We start from the raw sequence: 18,435 nt of genomic DNA on the forward strand, positions 1-18,435 counted from the left end.
AATTTTTAGGTAATTAATTTTATTATATGAAAAAAATACCCAATTTATGAAATTATATTTAAATAGTATCATCTAAATTACGTTACTATACTGATTGTAAAAATAAAATGATGTTTTTAAAATTACATATTATGAATGTTAAATTTTTTTTACTTCTACATAGTCCTTTTTTTCTATCATAAAATCCCGGTAATTTAGTTTTTTTTTTTGAGAGAAGTTATAAGATATGTTTTCTTTTATTATATCACATTGAAGTTAAATGTCACAAAAGTTTTTATAATAGTATTGAATCAAATTAAATGTTTGGTGATAGTCAGATTTTGTTTAACATCAAAAATTTTCTCATGTTAATTAAAGAGTAGATTAATGTACAATGTTTATAATGTCAATGATTTGAAATTATTTTTACATTTTGACAAAAATTATCTATGTTTATAAGTTCAACTAAAAGTGTAACACATTGAGTACCATCAAAAAAGTGATATTTTTTTTTACAAAAATATTTCGTTATTTGTCTATTGTAGATCATAGTTCATATTTAATTTTATTACTTTTAAAGTAATTGGTATTCAAAAAATAAATTTCTTCATGTTAAAAACTTTAGCACTTTTAGTGTCATATTTTATTTATCAGTTCTACTTTTAAAGTTATTCTCTTAACAAAGGATATTTTCAAAGATTTTCATTATTTTATTTCAAAATTCATTTTTAAAAATGGATGATATAGTTACTTTTCCTTATTCAAAACTGGTAAGTTTCTTTTACATATTGATAAAATTTTTAGTGTGTCGTTGGACCTGCTAACGAAGCAATTTCTACAGTATTTAAGGAAAAATTTATTTTATGTAAAATTACTGAAAATATAACAAAAGATGTTGATAGAATGAATCTTGCTCTTACATGCAAATATTTCTATACATTTATATTTTCTCCACTACCAAGAAAAATATATTTACCTAAAAGAAAATTTTTTTTAAATGTTTCATTTCTTAATTCTATGTCTATACCTGAAAGTTGTCCATACTATGGAGAAGAAGAAACAAAAAATGTTATACAATTTGATACTTCCGATGAATGTACTTATGTATGGAACTACAACCATATTTTATTTGAAAAATGTAAAGATAATGATTATGATGATAATTTCCTTACTCCATATTTTAAAGAATTAAATCGTTGGTTAACTTTACATAGTCAATTAATAACAGATGTAAAACTTGAATGTGATTCTGGTGTTAAATCATTATTTTATAAAGAAATTGTATATATTATATTTGAAAAATTGACTAATATAAGAAGAATATCAATGACTTCTAATATACTTTATATACTTGGTACATATTATATTGAAACTTTAAAAAGTTTAGAAATAAATGAAAAAAATATTATTATTGAAATTTATGGTGGTAAAAAAGATTGTGGAATAACAACAAAAAAATTAAAAAATTTAGATGAGTGGTTAACATCTAGTCATTATGTTGAATTATATCCAAATGTATGTTGGAATTATAATCATTTAAGTTTTGGCTGCCCCGTATACAATATTTCAAATTATAAATATTTTAAAAAAATTCGAAATATTTCTACGTTTTACATTGAAATGTTTTTTACTGATCAAATAGAAATAGAAGAAGTTTACACATATTGTGATCGTAGAGCTTGGTTTGCAGAGTATAATCCAATCTACTCTTGGAAATGTTTTAAAAACACATCACGTCTTGTATTTGGTTGCAACAACAAATTTCATAAAGGATGTGGTTTAGGCATATTATCATGGTTTCCATTAGCAGAGAATGACTATCGAAATTATAATCTTAAAGAGCTTATATATCCTATGACTAATTCTGATTATTTCAACCTTAAAACTAAACCAATTGATATGATTTCTAAAGTAAGTTTGTTTTTTTTTTTATAATAATTTTTTTAAGATATTTCCAAATATTACACTTCTTACTTTACCTGCCTCTAGTATATCACAAAATCTTAAAAGCATATTTATTAGATTTCGCATGTTAAAGGACATAATACTTTGGAATGTTTCCATTAAACAAATTAATGAATTCATTGAATTTGCTACTAGTTATTCTATGGACAATTATTTTATTCGAACATTATATTTCAACTGTCCAAATGCTGAATATAGTCTTAATGTTAAAAAAGCTATAGAAATTAAAAAAAGATTTAAATATTTTGAAGTTGATTCTAAACCTGTCAAAATTATTGATGGTAAATTTGATATTAATTGTGTAATGGACTTTATGCTTGAAAGGACATATAATCCTTATGAGGATAAAAAGATTTTTTCAAGTATTTATATGTCTAGTTCATTATATGTATTACAAAGAAGTGAAGAAATGTTTCATCATTATTAAATTAATTTTTTTTAAATTAATTCTTTTTAAACTTTATTTAATATTTTTTTTTCATTAATTTTATGAAATAAATGTTAATTTTATAAAATACAAAAAAAATTTATTGTTACTAATAATGAAACACATTATTAACAAATAATAGTACATTCATTAACCGAATAAAAAGTTTATCAAAGATTTCTTAAATAAACCGTGACAAGAAATTAAAAAGTCAATTGTAACATCTGTTTATTTTTCTTACAACGAATAGCTTAAAAAAAGATTCTACCAAGACTTCAGACTATTAATTTTGACTTTTTTATGTGTTAAAATTTATATAAAATAGTTAATATTTATTAAGTTAAAAAATATATTTTAAAAAATGAATCCTATGGAAAATATCAACAAAAAAAAAGAGAACAAAAAGTTCATTTTTTGTGCAGGTGATTCAACAAAGGAATTTGAAGAAATGTACAAAATATTTTTAAATGATAGAAATATGTTAGAAAATTCTCAGAAGTCAAACATTTCTCCAGTTAACTTTGAAATTTCTACTCCGCCATCAAATGAAAATAAAGTTGATAGTTTTAGTTCAAAATTATCAAATTTAGAAGAAAAAAATAACTTTGGAAGATTAAAAAATGATTGTAAAGGTATGATTTTTAAATTAACTTTATTTTAAAATTATATTTTAGAAATAAATTTTTTATTTAAATTTAATCAACAAATGGTAGAAAAAAGTATAAATAATAAAAGCGAAGAAAAAATGATAACAAATTATTTTTCTACTTTTGATCCATTAAAAGAAATAGATGAAGTCTCTTTATATTCTGATGATTACTTTGAACCAGCCAAAAAACGTCCTCCTATTTCAAAGTACGAGATTATACCTGGTAGAAGAGTTATTATGGCATGCATACCAGAAAATATATATTATTGATTTGTGATTTCAGTTATAATGTTGTTTTGTTATATATAATAATAAAATTGTTTGTTAATATAGATATCAAAACCATCTGTGTTTTTTTTAATTAATGTAAAAGTGCTGCGTCAGTGTAATGACTTTCAGTAGTAAATTGTCCCTACAATCAGAGATTTAAAAAAGTATACTTTTTAAAAGTTTTATCATATTATTTTAAATATTAAAATAACATAAAAAAGAAAAAAGAAAATTATTTTTATTTAACTTTTTTATTCTTCAGAACCATTTAGCTCCAATATTTTTTACATTTTTTTGGCCAACATCTGAGAAAGGTCAACGGTGTAAAATTATTTCCTTATGGAAAGAAGAAACATTATATAAGGATAATGTTTCCAAATTCCTAAGTTTAGTAATAAATAGAAAATCTTTTCCCAATCCATTTGAATTCTGGCTACATAATACCTCCTCCCAATCTTTAATGTCTTTATTAAAATATATAGTTAAGTTTTCCAAATTTTTTGTCTTACTAAGTAAATTTGAATATTTTTTCAATAGTACTTTTGAAGAGATATGAATACTTAATCCTGTAATAAAGGGTAGAAACCTATAATCCAATAAACTTAAAACTTGTAATAAATGATTTTGTGAATGATATGATTTTTCATATAATGATAACATTATTTTCTTTTTTAAAATATATTTCAAAGTATTGTATAACTTTCCACCAATACTTGTATCAAAATAAATGGATATTCTTATATTTTTAATCTTGGCAACACAAATAGCTATCACTTTGACAAAAGAAAGTTGAGATTTATTGTAGATTTCAAAAATAATTTCTCTAATGTTTTCAAATCCAGAAAAGATATTTCTTGGAATCCCAATAAAATCCGTTATATTTGTAAATTCGTCAAAACAAAAAACGATTGTAGTAATTCTATCATTCTTAATTTTACTAATCATTTTACAAATTTGATTTCCAAAACAATTAGGTAAACAAAGTTCCACTTTCATTTTACTAAAACTACCACTACTGGCTAATATTTGATTCATTTCGCTTCCTATATCTTCGTGATTTTCTAATGAAAATAAATAACTATCTCCATTAATAACAAAATGGCAAGTCTTAACTAAAGCACAAAGTGATCCAGTTGTATTTTCTTCTGATGCTTTCCAAAAATTACAGCCTGCTAAATTTTGAATATTTAATGTAAATTCATTGGTAAAACAACAAGTACTTCTTGGGTATCCTGAAGAATCGGTTTTATTCTCCTCATGTTTCCATGTCATGGCCATCTTGTGTTAATCATCAATAGATATCCAATTTAAATTTTTATAAACCAAATAATTTTGACTTAAAGTTTTGAAAACTTTTTCAGTGCTCTCTATTTTAATTGAATGGTCAACCTGAAAGAAAGAAATATATTTTATTTTGAGAAAACATTTACGTTATGGAAGATACATGTTGAAATACTTGTCAAGAAAACAGAAAAAAAAGTTGTATTTTTTTACTTTTTACCCATGATAGTTATTAATAAAATTTATTAACAAAAAAAAAGCGGGAAATTCTATTAAAATAGCAATTCATGTACCAATGTTTTTGAATGGTTGTTTTTTTAAATGATGTCTAATTAAGAATCTTACCACGACTTCTTGAACTTGTACTTTGTAATCTTATTAAACGGATAACATAAATTTATACAGATCTTTGTAAATCACCAAATGATTTTTTGCCCATCATGCTTTACTGTTATGTTAATATAACTTATGAAAAAAATCGGTTTTCTCGAATACCATTTTATTGTCATTAAATAGTAAAATTGAGTTTAACAAGTTAAATTTTAGGTTATTCGTAATATAGAGTTTTTCATAATATTTCATTTACTATAAAAATGATATATAATAAAGTATCAGAGTACAGTTAAGAAATCTTTGATTTTTTTAAGAAATGGATATTTATTATAAAAGTTATTCATTTTAAATTAACTTTTGACACAAGTTTCATTAACACGATTGTCACATTATCATGTCATTAGTTTCAAACGGAATTTTAAAGGCAACAAATATTTATGAAAGTTTCCAACCATTTGTTATATCTTAATTCAGGGTCACAATACAAATATGTAGGTTTTCGTGAACAATTTCTTATATATTTTTATGTAGATCTATTTTCAACACACTTTTATATTATTATCTTTTCTTTTAATATTTTAATTTGAATGGATTCTTTAGTAACAAAAGCAACTTTAATAAATTTGTTGTAAAAAATTATATAGAAATATTAGTTAATTTTGCCAATGAAGTTGAGTTTTTTAAAAGTAATTTATAATGTCATTTTTAAAATTAATTAGTAATTACTTTTTGAGTTGTGGGTTCTTTATATGCAAGATTTTAATGTTAAACTCATTTAAGAAATATTTAGTACAAAGTAATATTAAAGCAAAAATTTATTTATTTTTCAAAAGTGATAAAAAATTCGCCAAAGCCAAACTATGGTAAATTAGAAAAATATTATTTTTCATGTAAAATTTATATTCATTGTTTAAATATAAAAAAAATGGAATTATTACTAAAAAAAACAGGAGATCGACAGATTTACAACGACGATAAAATAGTTCCAATAGCGGCAAATAAAAAATGTGTAAATATGGAAATGTATACACCGTAACATTTAAACAAATTCTTAAAAGAAAATGGTTGATTATCAAATTTATGAAGTGACTTCCAAGTTAACATTGTCCATCCTAAATTGCATGCTAAGTTAAAACATGGTATTAATACTGATAAACTAGTAATGACTATATCTTTTGGAACATATGTATCAGCACGGGATTGATGAAGTGATGAAATATAGTTTGCAATACCTGGTACTCCATGTTTTGAATCATGTACAAAATTATTTACTGTTAATAAAGCTTGAGATATGACTCCCATTCCAAATCCGGCAGCAGCAGAAACATCATTAATATCTCTATCCATTGATGAATATCCGGATACCTGAATATTTGATCGTGACTCCAATTTTGCTAATGTTTTTTCACCATAACGTATAATATAATAAAATAATATTCTAAATATTTCTTGTATCAAGATTGTTATTACAACATAAAGATATATATTTTCATAAAATAATGTTCCTATTTTCCAAATTGTAGATGATAACAAAAATGCTAAAATCCAAACAAATGCACCAAAAAATGCAATAATTATTTGAAGAGAACTATGAAATATTCCACAAAACAAAAATGGTACAATTGAACTTATAAAAATTGAAGTGTAGCATAAATGCCGAAACATAATAATTTCTAATTATATAAATAAAAAAATATAATAATACTAATTTTGTTTTTAAATAATTGCTGATATATTATTAGAGAATTTACTCAAATTTTGTGGTAATTTAAATTTATTACCACAATCAATTAGCTAAATATTTATATATTTTGTAAATTATAAAAATATAAAATTAAAATAAATATAAATTATAATACATATTTTGTACAAAATTAAATCAATATTAATAATTTTTGTTGATTGATATTAATTAACTTTTGCATATGATGGAGGTGAAAAAGTTCTTCGAAGTAATTTGATAAAGTATAATGGTAAACATGACACAGCTGTTATTACTGCAGATTTTGTAAGAAAAACAACAGATTGAACAAATTCAGGATCGAAGAAATTATTCATGAATAATAATGACATTATGTATAAGAAAATTGAAAGTGCCTGAGCAACAAACATTGCCCAATGCCAAGTATGAATAGTTAATCCAACCATTATAAGTTCTGTGAATATAAGAGCTGTAAATGATATTGAAACAATATGAATAAAGTCTGAATCGAATAATATTAATGCACCGTACATAATTACAGAACCTAAAAATTTATCATATATATTCATTAAAAATTAATTAAAAAAATATATAAAAACTTACCCTGATACAAACTAATAATAACCCATATACAAAATGTTTTGTAACTAAGTGATCTTCCCTTACGTAATTCTTTGTAAAGTTCAGGGTAAGCTAATGCATTTGCTGCTGTTAGATCCTGATCTACAACTAATGAAAATACTGGAAGCATTGTATATACAGTAGAATAAGCTACCATTAAAAATCCTTGGAATAAACTGACAGAAGCAAAATAAAAAACGCACGAAAATATTGCCTGCATTGTAGAAATAATTAATCCACGATGCATTACAAATTGAGATAATGCACAACTTCGTTTATAACAAAATCTTCCATGAACTAAAAGAAGCCTACAAACATGTTTAAATTGAGTTATTGAAAAATCAGCAGCTAATGAAGCTTGTTTTCCTTCATTTGCATCAATTCCAATACCAGCATGTGCTGCTTGAATCATTGAAACATCATTACCACCATCACCGATAGCAGCTATTCTTTGAGGACTTTTATATTTTTTAAGTAAATTAACAATTTGAGCTTTTTGTTCTGGAGAACATCTACAACAGACAACTGCTACACAACCACAAACTAATTCAGCAACTTCTGCTTCATAATATTGAAGACAGACATTTAATGAAGATCCCGTCATAACTAATGCAACATCACTTTTTCTTCTTAAAGCATTCAATTCACTATGTGCTTCTGTTCGTGTTTGTACTTGACCAAAAACATGAACATTGTCTGTTCTTGAAAAAAGTCCTGAAGACTTTGCAATACAAATTGCCGTCTCAAGTTTGTCACCGGTTAACATCCAAACTTTAATGCCAGCATTTCTTAATAATTCTAATGATTGTGTAACTTCATCTTGAAGACGATCCTCAACACCTGTAAGGCAAATTAATTGTAAATCAGTTTCTAATTTCTTTATAACATTTGCCATATTTTCATTTCTATCAGTTAAAGACATTTTAGCTAAATGATACTGTTTTTCAAAATCAGCTAACTGTTCAGATGTCAAACTTTTTTTAGCAACTACTAATGTTCTTAATCCTTCCCTAGCCATATTAGAACATTCTTCATCTAACCAATCATTATATTGAACAATTTTACTCATTACTGTATCAGCACCTTTCATTAAAAATGATATTTCATCTGTAGTTTGATCTTTTACTATAATACCCATTCTTTTTGACTCAGATGTAAATGGAAAAAGGTGTAAAATTTGAAAAGCACGAGTTTCACCATTATTCAATTGTAAAGTCATTGAAGTTAGGTCTCTTTCAGCTAATCTTACACCAACAACTTCAGTCCATTCAACTAAAGCAACTTCATCAGGAGATGCAGCTTGATATGATACTGTTCCATTTTCATAAATAGGTGTTACATTATGACATAATGCTATTGTTTCAACAGCCGTTTGAAGTTTAACAGAAAAAGAATGTCTTCCTAAGGTGCCTTTATATGCACTTTCAACATGTTTTGTTACATCACTAAATGAATCAGTTGAAAATGCCACCGTACCAAGATGAATTTTTTTAAATCTCATTTCATTTCTTGTTAATGTCCCTGTCTTATCACTTAAAAGATAAGCAATTCTTCCCATTTCTTCTGTAATTGTACTAGATCTAACAACTGTATTAGGAATATATTTATCTCTACCAACAATCCATGCATAAAATAATTTAGCCATATCTAAATTTACACGAAGTGATATTGGAATAATATATGAAAAAAGTAAAACAAAACGAATAAGATATTTGTACCAATTATTATCTAGTCCTTTCATTAATACCATAACAGCACTTAATACCATAACAAATAAAAATAAAATTTTAGTCAAATTATTTACTTCCATATCAAGAAGACCAACTTTTGAATCAGGAAGAGTTGTATTCATAACTGAACGTGTCTCACGACCAGTATATACAACAACACCAATAGCATGTCCAGATGCTAAAACTGTATTTGCCCAAAGAACATTTTCTACATTTAGTGAACAATCATGTATTGTATTATCATCATTAGTTATTTTAAATGTACCAACAAATGCATGTATATCTTTTTGTGGTTTCTCTGCATAAACTTCACAATTAATATTCATTAATTCAAGATCACTAGTCAAATTTTGTGTATATGGAACTGCAATACGTAATTTCCAGTCTGTTTCACCATCCAATTGATCAGTTCTTATAAAACAAGCACCTTGTTTTTCTGATGTTCTTAGTAATACTACATCTGCCGGTATTCGACGATCTTTATGAATCATTATAAGGTCACCAACTTGTATTTGACAACTTTTTATAGTAACAAATCCATCTCGTGTTAATTTTTCATATTTCTCACCATTCATTTCTCTATCACGTAAAAATCTTGCAAAATCATCAAAAAATTCTCTTATTAAAGTTATTGTTAAAACAAATCCTAATGGACCCCAATACGTAATAGGTGCACCAATTTGTATTGCAGGAATAAATTGTGTACAAGCCATTAAAAGAAAATATAAATTTAAAAAGAATTTAAATTGTTGAAAAAGAACTAATGGAATAAAAGTAAAAAGATTATACTTTTGATTGCATACTTTATTTGGTACAAAATTAGAATGACTACCAGATATTGGTCCATATCCTAACCGAAGAGTTCGTGAATGTAAAGAACGCTTTCTCCTAAGCATATTTCTACAACATCTAAAAAAAAATAATAATATAATAATAAAAAATTATAAAATATAAAAAAAATTTTACACAGACAATATACTTAGAAAAGATGTACTTTCCTCAATTTTTTCATCATCGTTGTATTCTTCAAGAGAACATGTAATATCAAGTTCTTTACTTTGTTTCATTTTTTTTTCAAATAATAAAAATAATAATTATTGACAAAGAATAATACAACTCAAATAATGAAATTCAGCAAACTGTAATTTCTATAGATAGCATGTATAAATATATAGTATCATCAATGAATAATAATAACTAGCTTATTTTGTGATTATGGAATCAGTAAGAATTTTTATTTTGTAATGCAAACAAATAAGTTATACTCTTTTCAATATATCATACCATAAAAGTATTATTAATTTTAGTATTGTATAGGAAATTTTTATAAGTTGTAACCTCCCCGAAAAAACTTTTTTTTTTATTTTTGAAAAAATTAAAAATAATGTTAATGTCCCAAAGGTAACCTTACGAAAATATTATTTGTATCGTAAAATTTTTGTATAGAAAAAAGATATTTCTAGGAAAGGCGGTCAAGAATGGGTGATAGATATTATAATATTTATTCACATTATCGAAATGTACTAATGTTCGGTATTGCGCACACAAACGTCGTGGCAATGATTAGACTATCTATAATGATTTTCAATACTCATTTATATTTTCACAAATACTAATATATAAAATATATATCCCACTTTTGTTTGCTTTAAAATAATATATCTTTTGTAATATGAATTTTTGTCATATTTGTTTGTGAGTCATGGATAAAACTATTAATAAATACATTTTATTTACAAAAATTTTTTTATATAAAATTTTTTAAAACAATATTTAATTATACTTACCTAAACATGCTTTCATAAAATCTTTTAAAACAACTTCTTGATGTAGTAACTGGTAGCCGTGTTTGAAAAGGTGAACCTGAAGAAGGTTCCGGAAGTAAATATGAATCGTCAGAAGTTGTCATAACACCATGAATGCACCTGGCCATGGTAGACAAATCGCGTTAGGACAAACAAGAATAAATAAACTTTATTATAAACAAAGTTTTATACTAAAAAGAAGAATTATTACAAATACTTTTATTGTTTATATAATTTTAAAATTGATACTATTTAATAATATAAAAAAAAAAATATTTTAGATAAAAATAGCGCTACTTTTAATTAAAGATATGTTTGTTTCGGTCCAAATGAAACTATCATCAATAAACAAGGGGTGTGTTCTCCCAATGAACAGCTGATATTTTATTATTATTGGAGTTGGGTTTATTTTAAATTAGTAAAAAAAAAAAAGCAATAGAAATTGATTTTTTTTAAAATATCAATATATAATAAGTAGTTAAATAAATGAATATAATAATAAAATATTTATAAATGATATACTTTTATTATAATAAAATATTTTAAAACTAACAAAGAATGTATATAATATTTTTTAGAAAAGAAAAAATTTAATTAAAAATAATAGACAACTTTTAACTGTTAATAAAAATTTTAAAACAATAATTAATTTCCAAAAGTGTCTTACTTTTCTTAGAAAAAAAAATTTTTTTTAACAACTATAAATAATAAAGGAAATGTAAGTGCAAACTTATTCATTGAATATTTCAATCAATTTATAAAAAAAAAGATAACTTTTTTTATCACAATAGATGCAGAGTCACAAAATGTAAAGCAAAATTTATTACATACACTATAAATTTTTAATATAAAAATATTAATTAAAAAAAATTTATTTTTATCATATTTAAATAAATTATATTTGTATAACAATTAAATAATATATTATATGTTAAAATTGTTATATCTTTTAAAAAAATTTTTCTAATAAAAATAAATACCATTTATCAATTGAATATTAATATTTTAATTTAACATTTGTCATCCATCAAATGGTGTTTTTTTTTTCAAATAAAATTTTTATTTCAATAGTTTAATTATGGAAGAAAAAAAATGTTTTGGACCAATTTTTGAGATAATTTTTGTTTTTTATACAAAGATATATAAATTTAATGGAATTTAAATTGTATAAAATTATCATTTTTCTGGCCACAACAAATTAAATAATAAAAAAAACTTTTCTATATTTCATTGTAACAATATATGAAAATTATTTAGACAGCTCATAAATATCAATTTCAAATTTGCAAAGTAAATTAGAAATATGTTTGTATGCCTTATTGTATGAATAAATTTTATATTTTGAAATATCAATTTCATAGTCATTTTTAATGATACTTTCTTAATCGCATTTATATATTATTGTATTTGATAATTTTAAAATAATAACAAATAAATTTTAGTAGTTTTAAAAGTTAAAAAACTTATTATTTTTTTTCTATTATAGTGATAGAAAAAAATTTTTTTGTTTTCCTTTTATCTGAGTAATACATTTTAATTTCATATAATTGTTATATATAAAACTTTTTGTTATAAATAAAAATAAAACTAATATTATGTAAAAATAATTTTAATCCATCTTTTAAACCTTTTTTGTTTATATAATAATTGAATTAAATAATATTTCTAAGTTTATCTTTTTTTGATAGAAACAATCTGTATAATCAAAAAGTTATTTTTATAATGATAAAGTAGATTACCACAAAACTTGATGTTTGTTTATTTTTTTTTACTTTACATTTCAAGATATTTTTTAAAAATTGGTATGCTGGAATAAAAAAGAAAAGACAGATTTAAATTTAAAAAAAAATTGATAATAATAAAATTTATTGATAAGACGCGCTAAAGTATTTAATATTTTATATAATTCTGATTAACATAAAGAATTTGTTTATGTGTTAATTATTTACAATAGTTTTAGTAGTGATATTTATGGAAGGTGTAAATTTTTAATAAATAAAAGCTGTGATGGAATGATATATTTATATTAAAGTCATTAAAAGAATATTTACCAATTGTTATTTTCCCTATTTTTTTAAAGTATTTAATGCTAAACTTTATATATCTTCTCAATTGTAGTGTTTTCTACAAAATTATATTTTTAAAATAATTTTATAATAGTAATTATGAGTATTAAAAATAGTTATAAATTCTAACTTTAGTTTTCTTTATTATCTAATGTGATATTAATTAGTTTGTAAAAGTTTGAAAATTATTTCAAGTTTTGTAGTAATTAATACTATATATTCATAAACTAAATTTAAAAATATCTACCATGACACAGTAAAAAATTTTAGACATTTATTTATTAATACATCTAACAACAAATTTAATATTTTATCAATCTTAATTAAAACATAGAGACATTCTATAAATTACTTTAAAAATGATAATTTTATAATAATAAGAGTATAATAGTATTAAACTATTTAAAATCTGGATAAAATATCTTGAAATAATTATGAATCTTATTAGTACGTAAGAAATTTTAAACTAATAATTATACATTTACTTTAATTTTATTATAACATAAAATCATCATAATATAATAAATAAGTTACCATACCTTCTTATAACATTTTAAAATTATCATTTAATTAAACGTCAATCAACAATAGTAAAAAAGGTACCATCACTAGAAGTAGCTACAACAATTAGTTGCTTCCCATTGTATTTTATATAAACAGATTTACCTATAGTTAATTCTTTTTCATTCTTAAATTGTTGATTCTAAAAGAGAATATTTAAAATAGTCTATTAAAATATACTTACTAATTCGTTAGGAAAATAGGAATTTTTAATTGCAATATCGTTATCCATTATTATTTTTGCATTTGAATATTTTTTTATATTAACAAAATATTTATAATTATTATGAGTAACTATAAAATGTGTAATTTTTTCGTACTCTTCATCATTTTCAAATTTCCAATCATTAATAACTACATGGTAATCTGGTCCTTCAATATAACATTGGTACTTATTATCAATAATATTATATATTTTTATTAGATCACTATCTCCGAAAGCATCATTATATAATTTATGTTTATGTTTCTCTGTCAATTTAAATAATTTACCATGTCCTGGAATAATAAAATTAACTTTCTTTGATAGTAAATATCTTATTAATTTTTGGTTGTATATATTTTTGGATTGAGAATACCAATATTCACTATTCCATATATCATCTTCATTTTCAAATAAATCTCCAGCCACTAATGTATAGTCTTTTCCATCAAATGCTATTATGTATGTATCTACACTTGAATGACACTCTTTTACTACTCCAATTTTAATATTCATTATTTTTTCTATTTCATCAAATTCTTCTATAGATTTTCGTAATTTGTTACTTTCAAAAAGACCTATATTTCCAATGTGATCAATATGCCAATGAGATATTATAATATCTGTTATGTTACTAATTCCTAAACATCTTTTTTTAAATAATGATTCTTTTAAATCTTCTTCATTCCATGGATCACCACAGTCAAATAATAAAATTTTACCATTATTTTCTATTAAAGTAACACTTCCTGAAGCTTTAATAATATTAACATTTTCTTCAGAAACATAACCCTCAATTAATTGAGTAATTATAGACATAGAAATTATAATAATATTAATAATGTGTGGTAATATATTTGTTATATTCTTTCTGAGACACTTCAGTTTATCATTCTTATATGTTTGTACTTAGTTTCGTTTATTAGAAAAAAAATTTTTTTAATTAAAATGATACATTAACTTAAATGTTACTATAGAAATAATGTATTACATTTTTTTTAAAAACAATATTATATTTTTTTATAAAAAATGTCGTGTTAATTAATTTATTTTTACCCATTTTATTTTGATGTCTTTTATGCATATAAATTGTTATCTTTTTATACTTCTATTAATACATATATTCATTTTAAATTTATCAAATAATCTTTTATTATTAGATTTTATACGAGCCAGGTAAACCTTTTATCTGAATAACTAGTACATTAATATTTTTTACGTGGCCTGATTTTAGCATTGGTTTATTAAAAATTAAAATTTACTATTTCCTAAAAAAAATACTTAAATACTTATTATTTTTTTTTATTATTTAAATTAAATAATTATAAATTGATAACAATGGGGATATTTAATTACAAATATTTAAATAATGCAAAGATACATGGATTTGATAATTATAAATACAATTGTATAGATAATTCTCCTATATCTGTTTATATTTCTCATCCATTTTGGAATTGGTTTGTAAATGTATGTTACAAAAAAAAAAATCAAATAAATAAATAATTTTATAATTAAATATTTAGTTTTATCCAGTATGGTTAGCACCTAATGTTATAACATTGGTTGGTGCATCTCTTGTTATGGGTTGTTATTTTTTAATATCATATATGGACCCATTTATAACAAGAAATTCTTTCAATAATCAAAATGAATCTCCAATACCTAGTTGGTTTTGGTTATTAGCTGCTGTTTGTACATTTCTTGGACATTTATTAGATGGTACTGATGGTAAACAGGCTCGAAGAACAGGAGCTTCCGGTCCAACAGGTGAATTATTTGATCATGGATTAGATTCATATGCCACAATTCCTTTTACAATAACAATATTTTCCATTTTTGGTCAAGGTATCTATTCAACAACACCTCAAAGATTATTAGGTATACTAATTTCTGTACAACTTGTTTTTATTGTTACACATTGGGAAAAATATAATACAGGAGTATTATTTTTATCATGGGGATATGATCTTTCTCAATATGGTCTTGTTTTTCTTTACCTATTTACTTATTTTAATGGTTATCAATTTTATCAATTTGAACCAATCAAAGGTTATACATTTGTTCAACTTTTTGAAGTTGGATTTTATTTATCCTGTTTTGTATCATTTTTGATGTCATTTTATAATATGTACAAAGCTTACTTTGTTCAAATGTCTGGAAAACAAAATAATTTTTATGAATTTTCATTACCAATGGTATCACCAATAATTTTATTTACATCATCTGTTCTTTGGGCAAATTTTTCACCATCAAATGTTATAACCTTATCACCACATTTATTTTTTTGGGCTGTTGGAACTGTCTTTTCAAATGTGGCTGTTCATCTTATAATTTCACAGATGTCATGTACAAGAACAGAAGTATTCAACAAACTTACCATCTTATACTCTATCATTTCTTTTCTCAGTGTATCTGGAGTATTTGGTCAATATGAACTTGTTATTTTAAAAATAGCATCACTTGTTTTTACATTATCACATTTACATTATGGAATATGTCTAGTACATCAATTGTGTGATCATTTCAAGATTAATGCATTTAATCTAAATTATTTGAATAAAAATGATTCAAAACACAGTCAGTAAGCTAAAGATAAAAAAAATTTGTGATACCGCTTTTTTTTAACCATCACGACAATTAAAAACATAATTACAAGTATAGTTTAAATTTTACTTTTGATATTTTACCTAATGATTTTAAATAAATCATAAACAATTTTTAATATTTTTATTTGTATCAAAAGTAGTATAAAGTTGTAAATATACTTTTTGTTAATAAAAGACATTCATATATTGTCTTTTTTTTTCTCCTGTACAATTGTAAAATTAACAATATCAAAAATTTGTAATCTTAAATTTTTTAGGTTTCATTAGATGAAAGAAATGTTATGAATGATATTAATAGGATAGGAGTACTTGTTTATGTGGATTGATCAATGATAAATGAAAGAATAAAAATTTTTAACCATTTTGGATGTCATGATAATTCTAATTATTTTTTTTTTTAATTCTCTGATGCACGTACAATGTTTGAAGTATTTTTGAAATTTCAACTACTTTGTTTATGTCAATTTGATATGTGTCGTGTTATTTTTTTTATACTCACATATATTGCCCTTTATATAAAAAAAATATTAGTTATTAATGGATGAAGTAAAGAATTGTTTGGAAGATGATAATTTATCAATTGAATTATGTGATAATAGTATTGTAAAAAAAGATATAATAAGCAAGTATGTTACAATTGAAAATCCTGATACATTATATCTTCGTTTTTTTATAAAAGTACTAACTTTTATTTGTTTCATCATAATGGTATAAATATATCAATTATTTAAAAAATATCTGTAAAAAGAAAAATAATGAATGAATTGGAAATTGACTTTTTGTTTTTTTTATTATCTTTTTTTTATATACATTTTTACACTACTTTTAACATCAATTGAAAAATATTATTTCTGGGAAGATGATATATACTTTATACATTTAATGGGATCATTATGTTTCTATCTTTTATCTTTGATATAACTTTTTCCTTTTGTTAAAAATATTTTTTGTTTGATATTATTCACTCTTAATAAAGTTGTTTTGTTTCTTATACATTTTTGAATTTTTATTTTTAATAATTACAATTACAAATAAAAATAAAAAAACATATTTTAGATAAGAATTCTAAGAGTTTACTATTTGCTGTTTATCACAAGGTAATATATAAATTAGGTTATTTTAAAATTAACAAATAAAGATTAAGGCAAATAATTTTGTATATTTAATAATTTAACATTAATTTGAATATTATAATTAATGATCCTTGTAATTATGTCATTAAAAAATAAATTAATTAACAAAGTTTTACAAAAAAGTTAAATTTGAAGAAAAATATATATAAATTAATTCTGACATTTTGAAAACCAATATTTTACTTAATTTTTATATCGTTAAAAAAATATTCTACAAAATATTCAAATTTTTTATAATTCAACAATATGCTTTTTGTACGTGGCATAATTGAACGTATATGAAAAAATAAATAAATTTGTTACAAGATTTAATATCTTAACATATAATATTTTTATATACATCAGTATATTTTAAAATATTTATATAATAAAAGTTGTATTGTAAGATTTGTATCACTTTGAAATAACTTCTAAAATTGTATAATTAAACTAGAATGATTGATGAAGAGTTTATTCCACAAAAAATTTCAATACATGAGAATGGTTCTATTGGTAAGTTATGACTATTTTTACATTATTATTTTTAAGATAGAATTTTCAGAGAATACCCGACCACTAAGAGTTTATGCTGATGGAGTTTTTGATTTGTTTCATATTGGACACGCAAAACTTTTTAAACAAATAAAAAAACTTCTTCCAAATTGTATATTGATCGCTGGAGTTGTTAAAGATGAGGATACATTTATAAATAAAGGATGTTATCCTATAATGAATCACCATGAGAGGTGTGAAATTATACGTTCTTGCAAGTTTGTTGATGAAGTCATTGTGAATCCACCCTTCAATCCAACACTACAATTTGTCAATGAACATAAAATTGACGTTGTTGCTCATGACAATTTACCATACCCATGTGAAGAAATTGAAGATGCTTACAAACCATTTAAAGACGAAAATAGATTTCTACCAACTCAACGTGAAAAATCTGTCTCGTCTACAGATATAGTTAAAAGAATTTTAGATCAGCATGATTTTCTAGTAAATAATAAGAAGTATCAAAAAAAATAATTATAAATTATTAGTAATAGTATGCTTTATAAATTAAAGTATCATTTCTCTAAATATTGTTGTGTTTATATTAAAGCAAAATAATAAACTCTAA

The 18,435-nt window shown here is 22.9% G+C and overlaps 9 protein-coding genes across 9 annotated transcripts; 4 read left to right on the forward strand and 5 right to left on the reverse strand.

Moving 5' to 3' along the window:
• Nucleotides 1-996: 996 nt before the first annotated feature.
• Nucleotides 997-2,371, forward strand: SRAE_1000229300 (Hypothetical protein; the record flags this gene model as incomplete). The annotated part of the gene is made up of 3 exons (XM_024649352.1): nt 997-1,117; nt 1,208-1,890; nt 1,928-2,371. 3 exons carry the CDS (start codon nt 997-999, stop codon nt 2,369-2,371), a joined length of 1,248 nt encoding a protein of 415 aa, XP_024503238.1.
• Nucleotides 2,372-2,849: 478 nt separating this feature from the next.
• On the forward strand, nt 2,850-3,290 carry SRAE_1000229400 (Hypothetical protein; the record flags this gene model as incomplete). The annotated part of the gene is made up of 2 exons (XM_024649353.1): nt 2,850-3,003; nt 3,046-3,290. The coding sequence occupies 2 exons, from the start codon at nt 2,850-2,852 to the stop codon at nt 3,288-3,290; spliced, it is 399 nt and encodes a 132-aa protein (XP_024503239.1).
• Nucleotides 3,291-3,605: 315 nt separating this feature from the next.
• Nucleotides 3,606-4,568, reverse strand: SRAE_1000229500 (Hypothetical protein; the record flags this gene model as incomplete). The annotated part of the gene is made up of 2 exons (XM_024649354.1): nt 3,606-3,754; nt 3,800-4,568. The coding sequence occupies 2 exons, from the start codon at nt 4,566-4,568 to the stop codon at nt 3,606-3,608; spliced, it is 918 nt and encodes a 305-aa protein (XP_024503240.1).
• A 6-nt stretch (nt 4,569-4,574) lies between these two features.
• Nucleotides 4,575-6,569, reverse strand: SRAE_1000229600 (Gamma-secretase subunit Aph-1 family-containing protein; the record flags this gene model as incomplete). Its single annotated transcript, XM_024649355.1, has 3 exons — nt 4,575-4,679; nt 4,721-4,745; nt 5,995-6,569. 3 exons carry the CDS (start codon nt 6,567-6,569, stop codon nt 4,575-4,577), a joined length of 705 nt encoding a protein of 234 aa, XP_024503241.1.
• A 243-nt stretch (nt 6,570-6,812) lies between these two features.
• SRAE_1000229700 (Cation-transporting P-type ATPase family and Cation-transporting P-type ATPase, subfamily IV and P-type ATPase, A domain and HAD-like domain and P-type ATPase, cytoplasmic domain N-containing protein) lies at nt 6,813-9,670 on the reverse strand (the record flags this gene model as incomplete). Its single annotated transcript, XM_024649356.1, has 2 exons — nt 6,813-7,150; nt 7,210-9,670. 2 exons carry the CDS (start codon nt 9,668-9,670, stop codon nt 6,813-6,815), a joined length of 2,799 nt encoding a protein of 932 aa, XP_024503242.1.
• Nucleotides 9,671-9,687: 17 nt separating this feature from the next.
• On the reverse strand, nt 9,688-10,890 carry SRAE_1000229800 (Hypothetical protein; the record flags this gene model as incomplete). The annotated part of the gene is made up of 3 exons (XM_024649357.1): nt 9,688-9,717; nt 9,761-9,866; nt 10,745-10,890. The coding sequence occupies 3 exons, from the start codon at nt 10,888-10,890 to the stop codon at nt 9,688-9,690; spliced, it is 282 nt and encodes a 93-aa protein (XP_024503243.1).
• A 2,515-nt stretch (nt 10,891-13,405) lies between these two features.
• SRAE_1000229900 (Beta-lactamase-like domain-containing protein) lies at nt 13,406-14,410 on the reverse strand (the record flags this gene model as incomplete). The annotated part of the gene is made up of 3 exons (XM_024649358.1): nt 13,406-13,446; nt 13,495-13,531; nt 13,574-14,410. The coding sequence occupies 3 exons, from the start codon at nt 14,408-14,410 to the stop codon at nt 13,406-13,408; spliced, it is 915 nt and encodes a 304-aa protein (XP_024503244.1).
• Nucleotides 14,411-14,929: 519 nt separating this feature from the next.
• Nucleotides 14,930-16,467, forward strand: SRAE_1000230000 (Ethanolaminephosphotransferase 1; the record flags this gene model as incomplete). Its single annotated transcript, XM_024649359.1, has 3 exons — nt 14,930-15,061; nt 15,118-16,175; nt 16,458-16,467. 3 exons carry the CDS (start codon nt 14,930-14,932, stop codon nt 16,465-16,467), a joined length of 1,200 nt encoding a protein of 399 aa, XP_024503245.1.
• A 1,300-nt stretch (nt 16,468-17,767) lies between these two features.
• On the forward strand, nt 17,768-18,341 carry SRAE_1000230100 (Cytidyltransferase-like domain and Rossmann-like alpha/beta/alpha sandwich fold domain-containing protein; the record flags this gene model as incomplete). Its single annotated transcript, XM_024649360.1, has 2 exons — nt 17,768-17,825; nt 17,866-18,341. 2 exons carry the CDS (start codon nt 17,768-17,770, stop codon nt 18,339-18,341), a joined length of 534 nt encoding a protein of 177 aa, XP_024503246.1.
• Nucleotides 18,342-18,435: the final 94 nt, after the last annotated feature.

Source organism: Strongyloides ratti, assembly GCF_001040885.1.
Source record: "Strongyloides ratti genome assembly S_ratti_ED321, chromosome : 1".
Taxonomy (NCBI): Eukaryota; Metazoa; Nematoda; class Chromadorea; order Rhabditida; family Strongyloididae; genus Strongyloides; species Strongyloides ratti.